The 12,337-nt window shown below is 60.7% G+C and overlaps 1 protein-coding gene across 3 annotated transcripts; it reads left to right on the top strand.

Annotated features, from left to right (window-relative positions):
• Nucleotides 1–7,181: 7,181 nt before the first annotated feature.
• Nucleotides 7,182–11,400, top strand: PNCK (pregnancy up-regulated nonubiquitous CaM kinase). Of its 3 annotated transcripts, none has more exons than XM_047764095.1 (12): nucleotides 7,182–7,301; nucleotides 8,606–8,675; nucleotides 8,860–8,991; nucleotides 9,188–9,262; nucleotides 9,353–9,491; nucleotides 9,593–9,716; nucleotides 9,881–9,956; nucleotides 10,052–10,164; nucleotides 10,254–10,332; nucleotides 10,429–10,516; nucleotides 10,662–10,806; nucleotides 11,074–11,400. In XM_047764095.1, the coding sequence occupies exons 2-11, from the start codon at nucleotides 8,608–8,610 to the stop codon at nucleotides 10,797–10,799; spliced, it is 1,032 nt and encodes a 343-aa protein (XP_047620051.1). In that variant the 5' UTR covers nucleotides 7,182–7,301; nucleotides 8,606–8,607; the 3' UTR covers nucleotides 10,800–10,806; nucleotides 11,074–11,400. The 3 variants fall into 3 exon arrangements, with proteins under 3 accessions (XP_047620051.1, XP_047620052.1, XP_047620053.1); XM_047764096.1 differs by lacking the exon at nucleotides 7,182–7,301 and adding an exon at nucleotides 7,777–7,847; XM_047764097.1 differs by lacking the exon at nucleotides 7,182–7,301 and adding an exon at nucleotides 7,938–8,103.
• Nucleotides 11,401–12,337: the final 937 nt, after the last annotated feature.

Genomic DNA, 12,337 nt, shown 5'->3' with positions numbered 1-12,337 from the left:
GTGCACTGGGGAAAATTTAGACCAGATGGTTTTAGAAAAAATAAGGTTTTTTTTTTTTTTTTTTTTTTGCAATACTCCATGGCCCCAATACAAACTATGGGACCAAGCGATCTGGCCCAAAAATGGGTCACTGGGTTCCAACACCATCTTGCAGCTGGACCTACTTTGTAAGAGGGAGAATAAATGGGGAGAAAGCCCATACGCCCAGATGCTCAGGACCCTATTCCAAGACCCAGGCCTGAAAAATTCCTGCCGGCCATGCCTGGCTCACACCCCTTCAAAGTGCCTTCTTCCCCCACAGGAGCCCATGTTTCAGAGGACGCCTCGTCAGCCCGCCTCCCCAGGTGCACAATCGGGAGCTCACCCCCACCGATTCTGAGGGGGGCCAGTTTTCCAGACCATCGGCCCCTAACACCTCATCTGGGCAGCTGGAGACCCCAGACCCCCCATGAATCAGCTCATGGCCTTGACCTGTGGCCTATTCAACAATAGAACTTAGGGACAATAGCGAAACGCACAATAACTTCCTAGCGAAGGAAAGCTGGATCAGAGCCACTGTCTTGCCGAGCAAGGATCTGTTTTAAGTGCGGCCAGGAGGGCCACTCGAAAGGAAAATGTCCCTTGTGTGAGAAAAGTCCCCCAGGACCCTGCCTGAGGTGCAAACGCGAGGGCCACTGGAAGTGAGACGGTCCCCCAGTCCCGAAGGGGCTCAGGGCTCACAAGCCAGTGGTGGCCCAGAGGACGGCAGACTGGTGGGACCCTCCACCCGGGACCCTCCCTGGATCACAAGGGACACCTAGTCACTTCTCCGAAGGAGCCTCAGGTAACCCTTGACGTGGCAGGTAGTGACAGGGTCCCAGGAGGATGGAGACCGCCCCCACCCCCATGTGACTGTCAACCTTGGAGCCCTGCGGGGGACACGGGAGCGGCCCAGGCCCGGGTCTGCACCTTTTCCCGGAATGCGGAGCAGAGATTAACCGCCTACAAGTGATAGGGATGGAGTAGGCGCAGGTGCCTGCAGAAGTCCCGATAAAGGACCATATTTAAAGAGGGAAACTTAGGGGACATTGGGAGACCACCGCAAAGCTACCAAATTGCTCGAGAAAACCATCAGCGCCAGGCAGGCTTGCACCCTTAGTGGAGCCCTGAGAACTGCCTCTGGTCGTTGGGGGCGGAGCGGGGGGGGGGGGGGGGATTCAGATTCAGACCAAGGGCCGGGGTTTGAGGAGCAGCGTCTGCGGATTTGAACACGCAGCTTACCGGATACCAAGGAGGGGCTGCTACTCCCAGCAAGGAAGAGGCTCCCTTGGAGGATAAAACTGTACCCCCCCCACCTCCCCCCCAGATCCTCGGGGCAGAGCTTCCGCACCTGCCCGCTTGCATCTCTCACAGGCGTCCTATCCTAATACAGCTATTTCTTGCCTCTCCCTTTGTGTCTCGCTGAATTCCTTCTTCGCGGAGACATGAAAAACCCGAACCTCAGTGAGTCCAGACACAGGGCGAGTGATTCTCATTTAAAGCCGTGGGTTTAAGGAGTTCCCGGAGTAGCTTGACTGGGAACCGTGAGGTTGCAGGTTCAATCCCTGGCCTCACTCAGTGGGTTAAGGATCCCACGCTGCGGTGGCTGTGGTGTAGGCCGGCGGCTCCAGCTCTGATTGGACCCCTAGCCTGGGAACCTCCATATGCCGGGGTGTGGCCCTAAAAAGACAAAAAGACACCCCCAAAAAGTAATAAAATAAGACCGTAGGTTCAAGTCCCGACCTGGGTTTAGGCTGGGTTCGAGTCCCGGCACGTGGGTTCGAGTCCCAATCTGTGTTCAGGCTGTTAATGCTGTCAGTTTCACAAGGATTCAGTGCCCTCTGTCACGGGACTCGACCCCCTGCCCCTCCCCACCTACCCCTCCTTGGCCTTCCCTCCTCCTTCTCCGGCATTCCTGCCACAGCCTTTATGAGCTCAGCACCTCCTCCGTCACGCCCGACGCTGCCTGGAGCTCAGGCCGTGCCCCTCGGATGCCTTAACCAGGCCTCGCTCCTTCCTCCCTCGGCGAACCTAACAGTAGCAGTAGGCAGGCTCTTCTCTTTTCCTTTTTTTTTTTTTTTTTTTGCTTTTTAGGGCTGTGCCCGCGGCATATGGAGGTTCCCAGGCTAGGGGTGGAATTGTGGAATTGGAGCCGTAGCCACCGGCCTACACCACAGCCACAGCCACGCCGGATCCTTAACCCACTGAGCGAGGCCAGGGATCGAACCTGCGTCCTCATGGTTCCTAGTCAGGTTGGTTTCCACCGAGCCACAATGGGAACTCCCTCTTTTCTTTTTCTTTTCGGCTAGAGCAATATGTGGAAGTTCCTGGGCCAGGGATGGAACTCCTGCCACAGCAGCGACCAGTGACAATGCTGGATCAATAACCTGCTGAGCCACCAGGGAACTCTGGGAATTTTTTTTTTTGTCTTTTTGGGGCCACACCCACAGCATATGGAGGTTCCCAGGCTAGGGGGCTCATCGGAGTTGTAGCCTCCAGCCTACACCACAGCTGTAGCCACATGGGATCCGAGCCGCGTCTGCGAACCTACACCACAGCTCACGGCAATGCTGGATCCTTAACACATTGAGCGAGGCCAGGGACTGAACCCACAACCTCATGGTTCCTAGTCGGATTCGTTAACCACTGCGCCACGACGGGAACTCCGGGAAATTATTTTTCTTATTGGATACAGGGCTGCCTACTCTGTGCTGACTGATTTCCCTGAAGCTTGTCCTCTCAGGCCTGCATGTTTTTTTTTTTTTTTTGCTTTTTAGGGCTGCACCCAGAGCATATGGAGGTCCCCAGGCTAGGAGTCAAATCAGAGCTGTAGCTGCTGGCCTCCACCACAGCCACAGCCACAGCCACGCGGGATCTGAGCTGCTTCTGCAACCTACACCCCAGCTCATGGCAACGCCGGATCCTTCACCCAAGGAGCGAGGCCAGGGTTCAAACCCACATCCTCGTGGATCCTAGTCGGGTTCCTTACTGCTGAGCCACAACAGGAACTCCCTCTCAGCCCTGCGTGATCATGAGGGTGGATTTGCCCCCACCCACACCCACGCCACCAGCTGCTTGTTAGGAAATATTTCACTTGCACCTTGTTGGGAAGGGACATTGGAGACAATTGTCCAGCTGGGAGCCCCAGGGAGAAGGCTGCCTCAGTCCCAGGCCAGAGGGGTCTTCTCTCCACCCCGTTGTTCCTCGGGTGAAGCCGGATGTCTGGACACCAAGGGCCCTGGCAGAGCGACAAGTGTCAGGCCACCTTTAGAAACGGGACCACGTGAGGCTGCAGCCCAGCTCTTCAGACGAAAGGCCCAGCTGAGGGCCATATTTAGAGACCCTCTTAAACCCGAGGAGGGTCCCCAGAGGCGTCGATAAATAAATCACCAAGATGGGAATTCAGGGCGCCGAGGGACTAGTCTTTATGGGATCGGAGGTGCGGCTCCAGAAATCAGCCAAAGCCCCCCAACCCTTTCATCACTCCCCAAACCTCTCCCACTTAGCTGCAGAGGCTTCTGAGTATTGAGGAAAAACGTTTTCATTTCTGGCCTTAAGGTGCAACGCCCGCCTAGAAGGAACTTGCGGTTATCCTTATCTTCATGCCTTTGAGATGCGGACGTTGCGATCTTCTCCGGGAGCCCCTATCTCTGCCCTCTCTTTAAAATGTCAATTGCAACAAAGAGGGTAGGTAACTTGGAACTCGACTTGTCCAGGACAAATAGAAATCTGAAGTGGATTATTCCATCGCTTCCTCTTGCTTATCTGCACCTTCCCCTCCAACCAGGGAGAGCCCTGGTTCCCGGCATGAGCCTCCCGTTTTACTTGACGAAGCGCAGCTCTCTTCCCCATCCTTCCTCCTTCCCCGGCAGGGGGGCACCTGTTGTCTACGTTTTGGATACATGCAGATTCTTTGGGTCACACTCTGCATGCCTTCCTGGGCTCCCCCAACCTCCTCAAAGAGGATTTTAAACGTTGCTGTGTTCCGGTTCCCTCTTTCCGCTGCACAGTTCTCTGCAGAGTGTCACGTACCCACCATGACGTCAGCACCGTGTTTTCATGGCCCTAAACAGCTCCTGGGCTTCCCCTGGTCACACACACCCGCCTCTCTCAAGCCCTGGCAGTATTTATGGTGTCTGTTCTTTTGCTTTTTCTGCCATGTCGTATAAATGGAATCATACAGCCGGCAGCCTTTTTCAGGCTGGCTTCCTTTACGTAGCAATGTGCATTTAAGCTGCATCCCTTGCTGGAGGTGGCTCACAGCGCTTTCCTCTTCCTGGGCTGGAGGGACCACAGTGTGCTGATCCATTCGCCCAGTGAAGGGTATCTTGGTCGCTTCCAGCTTTTGCCAGTGATTTTTTTTCCTCTTTGTAATGATTGTTCCTTTTTTCCATCTTAGCTGGTTTACAGTTGGTTTCTTTTTTTTAATAATGATTTTAACTTTTTCCATTATATTTGCCAGCGATGAATAAAGCTGCCGTGGACATTCGGGTACTGGTTTTTCTTTCTTTCCTTTGTTCTTTTGGGCCGAGCCCATGGCATGTGGAAGTTCCCTGGCCAGGGATGGAACCCACACCACAGCAGCGACCCGAGCCCCAGCAGTGACAATGCCGGATCCTTAACCTGCTGAGCCACCAGGGAACTCCTGTCCCGGTTTTTCTGTGGACCTAATTTTTCAACTCCTTTGGGTAAAGTGCCAGAGTACAGTTTGTATGGTAAAAGTATGTTTAGTTTTGTAATAAACCATCAAACTGGAGTTCCTGCTGTGGCACAGCGGGATCGGTGGCATCTCTGCTGTGCCAGGACGCGGGTTTGATCCCTGGCCCTGGCACAGAGGGTTAAAGGATCTGGCATTGCTGCTGCGGTGTAGATTGCAACTGTGGCTCAGATCCGATCCCTGGTCCGGGAAGTCCGTATGCCGAGGTGCCAAAAAAAAAAAAAAAAATTAATTAATTAAAAAAAAGGAAAAAAGAAAAGCAACCACCAAACTGTTTTTCAAAGTGCTGGACCGTGTCGCACTCCCTCCAGCAGTCATCGAGGATTCCTGTGGCTCCACGTTGTGGTGACAACATCTGGTATAGTTTGTGTTTCAGATGTGGGCCGTTCTCATAGGCAGGTTGTGCTCTCGCATCCTTGTTTTCTTTTTTTTTCTTTTTTACAGCCGCACCCTCGGCACATGGCAATTCCCAGGCGACGGGTGGAATCGTGGCCTACACCACGGCCATGGCGACACTGGATCCGAGCCGCATCTGGTCCCAGATCAGATCCATGTTCTGCAAAGCTTTCCCCCCAGCCCATGGCTTGTCCTCACATTCTCGCAACAGTGTTGGCCATAGAGCAAACATGTCACATTTTAGTACAGTCCCATTTATCATTTTGTCTTTCAAGGATCAGGCTTTTCATATTGCATCCAAAAATTCATCACCAAGCCCAAGTTGAGAGAGGTTTTTCTCCAGTATTTTCTAGAAGGTTGGCATTTTACATTTAGGTCCGTGAACCACTTTGAGGTAATTTTTCTGTAAGGGGTCCCCTGAAAGGATTTTGCAGAGGTCTTTCTCCGCGGCCACCGAACATGCACACGCCACGCACTCACGTGTGTTTTCAAGCTGACCCCTGCAAGGTTTCAACAGATGTTTAACCAGGCCCGATGGATGTCATTTCTGGTGAATTGTAAATACTGACTTAAAACAAAAACTGTGGAGTTCTCTCCGTGGCTCAGCAGTTACGGAACCCAACGAGGATCCCTGAGGATGCGGGTTTGATCCCGGGCCTCCCTCAGTGGGTTAAAGATCCGGTGTTGCCATGAGCTGTGCTGTAGGTCCCAGATGCAGTTCGGATCCAACTGTTCCTGTGGCTGTGGTGTACGCTGCCAGCTATAGCTCTGATTCGACCCCTAGCCTGGGAGCCTTTCGTATGCCATGGGTGTGGCCCTAAAAAGCAAAAAAAAAAAAAAAAGAAAAGAAAGAATCAAACACAAAAGAACCCCAAACTGTGATAGCACTTTCGGCGCTTCCACGTGTGCTTCTGAGCCACAGGCTCACTTTGGAAGCGAGGGCTTGTCTTCTGTTATTACTCACGCAGGTGCTTCTCCACAGCACGGAGCACATTTCTTGCTGTGACCTGTGACCTCCGGCTGGTGGATTAGACATGGGGACGCATACTTATTCATTGATTTGCTTCTCAGGACCGCACCTACGGCGTACGGACGTTCCCAGGCTAGGGGCTGAACGGGAAGTGCCGGCCTGCACCACAGCCACAGCAATGCTAGATCCGAGCAAGGCCAGGGATCGAATCCACATCCGCATGGATATCGGTTGCGTTCGTAACCCACTGAGCCACAACGGGCACTCCTGGACGTGTACTCATTAAACAAGCAAGTAAGATGGGACTTCGGTTTGCGTGCCAGCCCCCCGTGAAGACAGATGCAGGGGAACACTGCTGGAGCCCGGGACTCCAGGGAGCCCCTGTGACACTAGCCTGTGCGGATGCGCTCCTTTTCCTGGTGGGCCCTGGACCCCCGGGAGCAGTGTCAGAACCCAGATGAGACTGGGTGGGAGGAATCCTCTAATTGCTGGGTGAAGGGTTGAATTCAGTCACCCAGCACTTCTTTCCTGAGTGATTCTCCTTGGCCGAGTCAGCAGAGACACCTTCTAGGAGGAAGAGAAGCCAACGAGAAGATGATTTTGCAGAGGCACGCTCTTAAGATGGGTGGGAGGGCGGGGAGGGGTGGCGGCGGCTGAAGCCTGTTTGAGGAGGTGGTCTTTGAACTGAGACCTGCGGAGCGAGGGAGCAAGCCCAGCAGATAACTGAGTGAAGGGTATTCCAGGCAGAGGTAGAGGCCCCGGGGCAAGTGCATGTACGGTGTGATCGAGGGCCGGTTGAGAAGCCAGTGTGGGAGTTTCCTTGCCGCCCTGTGTGTTAAGGATCCAGCGTCGTCACTGCTGTGGCTGGAGTCACTGCTGAGGCATGGGTGCGATCCCTGGCCACGTGCCGTGAGCACCGCCGATAACTAACTAAATAAATAAGTAAATAAACACTCAGGGAAAAGTCTCATTTTTTTTTTTTTTTTAAAAAGGAAGCCAGTGTGGCTGGAGCTGGCTAGAGCTGCTTGAGCAAGGGGGAGAGTGGGTGGAAAGGGGCGGGAGCAGTGAGTGAGAGCCCTTAGCCCCCGGGAGGACTCATGCTTGGGTGTGGAGTGACACTGTGGGAGGGTTTGGAGCCCAGAGGTGACGAGAGCTGAACGCAAGGAGCGCTCTGGCTCCTCCGTGGGAAAGGAACTTCAGGTAGGTGAGGTTAAGGGTGGGGTCAGAGGGCAGGGGAGCGGGGCAGGAGGCTGCAGCGGAGTGCTCAAGGGGGCTCAGGCGAGGCGGCAGAAGTGGCAGTGGCAGCGCTGGGGCGAGGGAAGGAGGCCGTTTCAGACCAGATGGCCTGGACAGCCTGTCCCCGGAGAGGACATTAGAGCAGAGCCCCAAAGGCGCGCCGAGAGCCATGTCAACAAGTGGGTGAGGAGACCGCTGGAGGAGGACACCGGTGGTGCAAAGGCCCTGGGGTCGGCCCAGTCAGGCCACCCGAGTGCCGCAGCCCGCAGGAACCCGCATGAGTGACCAAGGAGGGAGGCGAGGCGCCGGGCGCCGGTCGATTGCCTTACAAGGCGCCCTGCAGCGCCGCGGCCGGCCGCGCTCGGCCACCGCGCGCTCGGCTGCCGGCGGGTGGCAGGGGCGCGCGCGGCGGGGGCGCGCGCGGCGGGGGCGGGGCCGCCGGGCGCGGGCGGGGGGCTCGGCGCGGTGGTCACGGCGCCAGGCGACGCTGCGGCTTCGCTTTGGCTCCAGGTCCGCACCCGGCGCTCCGGGGCGCGGGCGCGCGCGGGCGGGGGCGTGCGGGGTCCCGGGCCACGGCCGCCGCAGCCCCCGCGCACACCTGTCACGCCCGGCGCGCCCCCGGCCAGCACGCGCGCGGCCCACGCAGCTCGGGACGCGGGAGGCCCAGGCTGCGGAGTCCCTCCCGCCGCGAGGCGCCGAGGGCCCGGGTGCGCCTGGGCGGCCGCGTGGGTGGCCGTGGCAGGCGGCTGTGCGCGGGGTCTCGCAGGTGCATCTCGGGCGGGTTAGTGGGCTGGGGGGCGCGTGCCTGTGGGCGCTGGGCCGTGGGTGGCAGGTCTAGGCCTGGGGGCGGCGGAAGGGGGGGGGGCGCCTCTGGGTGCTGTGGATGGGGCGGGCCTGGGGGGGGCCGGGCGGTGGAGGGGGGCATGGAGCCTTCTGGAAGGCGGCCCGTCTCGGCTGACTCGGTTGTGGGGGGGCGGGGGGGGGGGCGTCGTGGGGGGGAGGGGGTCGCCGGATCGCAGCGGTGCGTCTGGGAAGGGGAGGCGTGTACGCGGCGGCCCCGCTGGGAGGCGTCCACCTGGGAGTGCGGGACCTGGACGGTGGGGGAGGGGCGAGCTCCCGGGCTGGGGGAGGGCTGTCCGGGACCTGTGTCCCTGAGGGGGGCTGTCGCTGAGGGGGGGCGGAGGCACTGCGGGGTCTGGGCCGGGGGCCGGGGCTGCCCCCTCGCCCAGGGAGCCTCCCTCCAGCTCTCCCCGCCCCCCCCCCCCCAGACATGCTGCTGCTCAAGAAACAGACGGAGGACATCAGCAGCGTCTACGAGATCCGGGAGAAGCTCGGCTCGTGAGTGTGTGTGGGCGTGAATGTGAGTGCGTGTGGGAATGTGAGTGTGTGAATGGGGGGGACGGCGTGGGGCCTGGACGGCCTCCCCATCGCCTTCAGCTAGGGGGGCCCCCTCCCCCCCTCTGCTCTCCCTCCCCCTCTCCTCGCCTCTCCCCCTCCCTCCCTGCCTCCCCCTCCGTCGCAGGGGCGCTTTCTCAGAGGTGGTGCTGGCCCAGGAGCGGGGCTCTTCGCACCTTGTCGCCCTCAAGTGCATCCCCAAGAAGGCCCTTCGAGGCAAGGAGGCCCTGGTGGAGAACGAGATCGCGGTGCTCCGCAGGTGTGCTCCGCGGCGGGGAGCGCCCTGCCTCCGCGGGGGTCCCCGGGAAGGCCTGGCCTGGGGCTCTGCCTTGCCAGGGGCGGCCTGTGCCAGGGAAGGGGCCCGGGGTGGGAGGGAAAGAAGAGGGCAAAGGGCTTCCCCGGGGGTCCCCAGGGGGCAGGGCCAGCCCGTAAGGGGCTTTGTCTTGCCCCTGCAGGGTCAGCCACCCCAACATCGTGGCTCTGGAGGATGTCCACGAGAGCCCTTCCCACCTCTACCTGGCCATGGAGCTGTGAGAAGGGGAGATCGGGCTGGGCGGGGGGGGCTGGGTGACGGGCTGGGGCCCAGGGCCTGGGCCAGCTGAGCCCCTGCTCCCCCCCAGGGTGACCGGGGGCGAGCTGTTTGATCGCATCATGGAGCGCGGCTCCTACACAGAGAAGGACGCCAGCCACCTGGTGGGCCAGGTCCTCGGCGCTGTCTCCTACCTGCACAGCCTGGGCATCGTGCACCGAGACCTCAAGGTGCCTGCCCGCCTGGGCCTTGCCCCGCGTCCCTGTGCGCCACGGGCCCGGGGGCACCGGAGGGCTGACCTGGTGCTCTCTCCGGTTCTGTTATGCCACAGCCTGAAAACCTCCTCTATGCCACGCCCTTCGAGGACTCCAAGATCATGGTCTCTGACTTTGGCCTCTCCAAAATCCAGGCTGGCAACATGCTGGGCACCGCCTGTGGGACCCCGGGATACGTGGGTAGGTGAGGGGCTCTCTGGGGCGGGGGCCTGGGCGGCCCCGTGGGAGCTGCGATGCCAGGGCCAGGGCGGGCGGTGGGCCTCCCCTGGGGTGGACGAGACTGAGCCGGGCGGCACCGAAGGCGTGGTGCGCGGGTCCGCATCTGTCTGTCTCTGGCCCCCCAGCCCCGGAGCTCTTGGAGCAGAAACCCTACGGGAAGGCCGTAGACGTGTGGGCCCTGGGTGTCATCTCCTACATCCTGTGAGTGACCACCGGAAAGGCTCTTCTCCCGCCTGCCTGCCCCCTGCTGGGTTGGGGAGGTTTGGACAGCTGGGTGATTCATCTGTGGGTGCCAGGCTGTGTGGGTACCCCCCCTTCTACGACGAGAGCGATCCCGAGCTCTTCAGCCAGATCCTGAGGGCCAGCTACGAGTTCGACTCTCCCTTTTGGGATGACATCTCCGAATCAGGTGAACTGGAGGGTGGCCCCGAGCTCAGGGAAGGGGGAGTGACGAGGAGCCGCGGGGACAGGGTGGGCTGACCTGGCCTCCTGCTCCAGCCAAAGACTTCATCCGGCACCTTCTGGAGCGAGACCCCCAGAAGAGGTTCACCTGCCAGCAGGCCTTACAGCATCTCTGGTGAGCCGGACCCCTGCTGAGCTGTCCCGGGACCGGAAGGACCGCATCCTCAGAGACCCCACCCCCACCCCCCACTGACCTTCGGCCTCCCCCTAGGATCTCCGGGGACGCGGCCTTTGACAAGGACATCTTGGGCTCAGTCAGTGAGCAGATCCAGAAGAATTTCGCCCGAAACCACTGGAAGGTCGGTGCGGGGAGGGACCCGTGGACCCGGCTCAAGGCTGCCCCCCGCGGGGCTGTCCCATCCCTCAGCCTCAGGGGGCATGGTCCGTGCTGACCTCGAGGTCTTGGGACCAGCGCCGTGGCCTGACATCGCTCTCCTCCTGCAGCGAGCATTCAATGCCACCTCCTTCCTGCGCCACATCCGCAAGCTGGGGCAGAGCCCAGAGGGTGAGGAGGCCTCGGGGCGGAGGATGGCCAGCCACAGCCACCCGGGCCTCCAGACTGGCCAGCTCTCTAAGTGGTGACACCCAGGTGCGTGGGGGTGGGCCCTGCCCCCGCTGGAGCTGGCGCCTCAGTGAGCTGAGAGGGTGGCAGGCCCGCGTGGAGGGCTGGGAGCAGAGGGCGCAGACGGGAGGAGCCTGGGTTCCTGGAGGAGCTGGTGTGAGCCCAGGAGTGGGGAGGCCCCGTGTCAAGACCCAGTGGGTACCACTGTTGAGAGCCTTGGCTGGAGCCGGGGGCGCGGGGCAGGCGGGGGCGCCTGCTGACCGTCCCCCTTCTCTGTGCTTCTCCCCCGCCCAGGCAGATGCTGAGGCCGACGGCATCGACCCCCACTCCCTTCCAATGGACCCTTCACTTCCCCCCTCTCCCCCTGCCCACGGGGCTGGCCTCTGCGCACGAGTTTGAGCCCTGTGGGCGGGGTGCATGGCGCGTGGGGTCGGGGGGGGCATGTCCACAGGGGCTCCTTTCCCCTGTCGCTGCCACATCCCTTCTAGAAGCCAAGAGGCCCCAGGGGCTGTCCTTGCTGCGTGCTGTTGTGTGCTTCGCTGACTGTGAGTGGTGCTGCTTGTGTCGTGGCCCCCCAGTCCCCTCCGGTTTCCCCCAGATCAATAAAGACAGACAGAGCAATGGGCGGCGGCGGCGGTGCACTGGCAGGAGGGCTGATGGGTCGGGGCGAGGGTGGGGAGGGAACGCAGGAGGCAGGCCCGCTACCCACAGGCCCCACCACGTGACCTTGCCCATCGCCACCCAAACCTTTGCTGCCTCTGATCCACCGATCATGGCACACAGGCTCCGGGTTGCCCAAGAACTTCCTGTGCCCACTTCCCAAAGTGCCAGCCAGAGGCGGACAGAGTGTTGCCAGCGCAGGCTTTCTTGGGCAGAAGGGCGCTCGCCGGAAGCCCAGTATCAGAGGGTGGAGGAGGAGCGCCCCTCCGCCAGGAGAGCGCGCCGCTGGGCCCTCGACCCTGTGTTGTGTCCTGGCTCTGGAACCCATGGGCCCCAGGCGCCACGAACCCAGGCTGGGTGGTGGCTTCGGGTGTGAAGAGTGGTGGCCCGTCTTGCGGCCCGCAGAGCCCCTGCCCCTTGCAGCCTCATTCTGGATGGAGCGGGGCTCCGGAGCCCCGCTGGGCCCCCAGCCTCTCCTAGCGGAGGCCTTTCTCCTGCGCCCGCCGGAAGGCTCCCAGGGGCTCTCCTCGGCCCTTAGAGTTGTGGGCGAGCTGACCGCCCTTTCCCGCACCGGGACCCGAGGGGAGGCGGTGAGGCCCAGAGCAGGGCTGGCCAGGGTCTTGGGGTGGGGCTGTAGCAGGGGCCTGGCTGTCCCTGAGGAAGGTAGGTGCGCTCCCCGTGCCTCCGGGTGACGGCGCAGCCCGGGCTGGGCACGCCCGCCTGCCGCTTCCCAGGCCTGCAGGTCCCTCTCTGCTTTCTCCCCCCTGCATCCTCTCTCCCGCTCCTGTTCCTGAGCCCAGGGCAGGGCCCCAGGTGGTAGGTAGCTTCCTCTTCCGTCCCCACAGCCACTCCTAGGCCATCCTTCGCTCCAGGCTTTGGGGGGAGGGTCACACGATGC

The sequence above is a fragment of the Phacochoerus africanus genome, chromosome X (genome assembly GCF_016906955.1).
Source record: "Phacochoerus africanus isolate WHEZ1 chromosome X, ROS_Pafr_v1, whole genome shotgun sequence".
Classification (NCBI taxonomy): domain Eukaryota; kingdom Metazoa; phylum Chordata; class Mammalia; order Artiodactyla; family Suidae; genus Phacochoerus; species Phacochoerus africanus.
This window is presented reverse-complemented; position numbering and strand designations above follow the sequence as displayed.

Coding starts and splice junctions, on each gene's coding strand:
- PNCK (XM_047764095.1), top strand. CDS start 8,608: ATGCTGCTGCTCAAGAAACAGACGGAGGACATCAGCAGCGTCTACGAG. Junction 8,992..9,187: donor GAGATCGCGGTGCTCCGCAG/GTGTGCTCCGCG, acceptor TTGCCCCTGCAG/GGTCAGCCACCCCAACATCG. Junction 10,333..10,428: donor CAGGCCTTACAGCATCTCTG/GTGAGCCGGACC, acceptor GCCTCCCCCTAG/GATCTCCGGGGACGCGGCCT.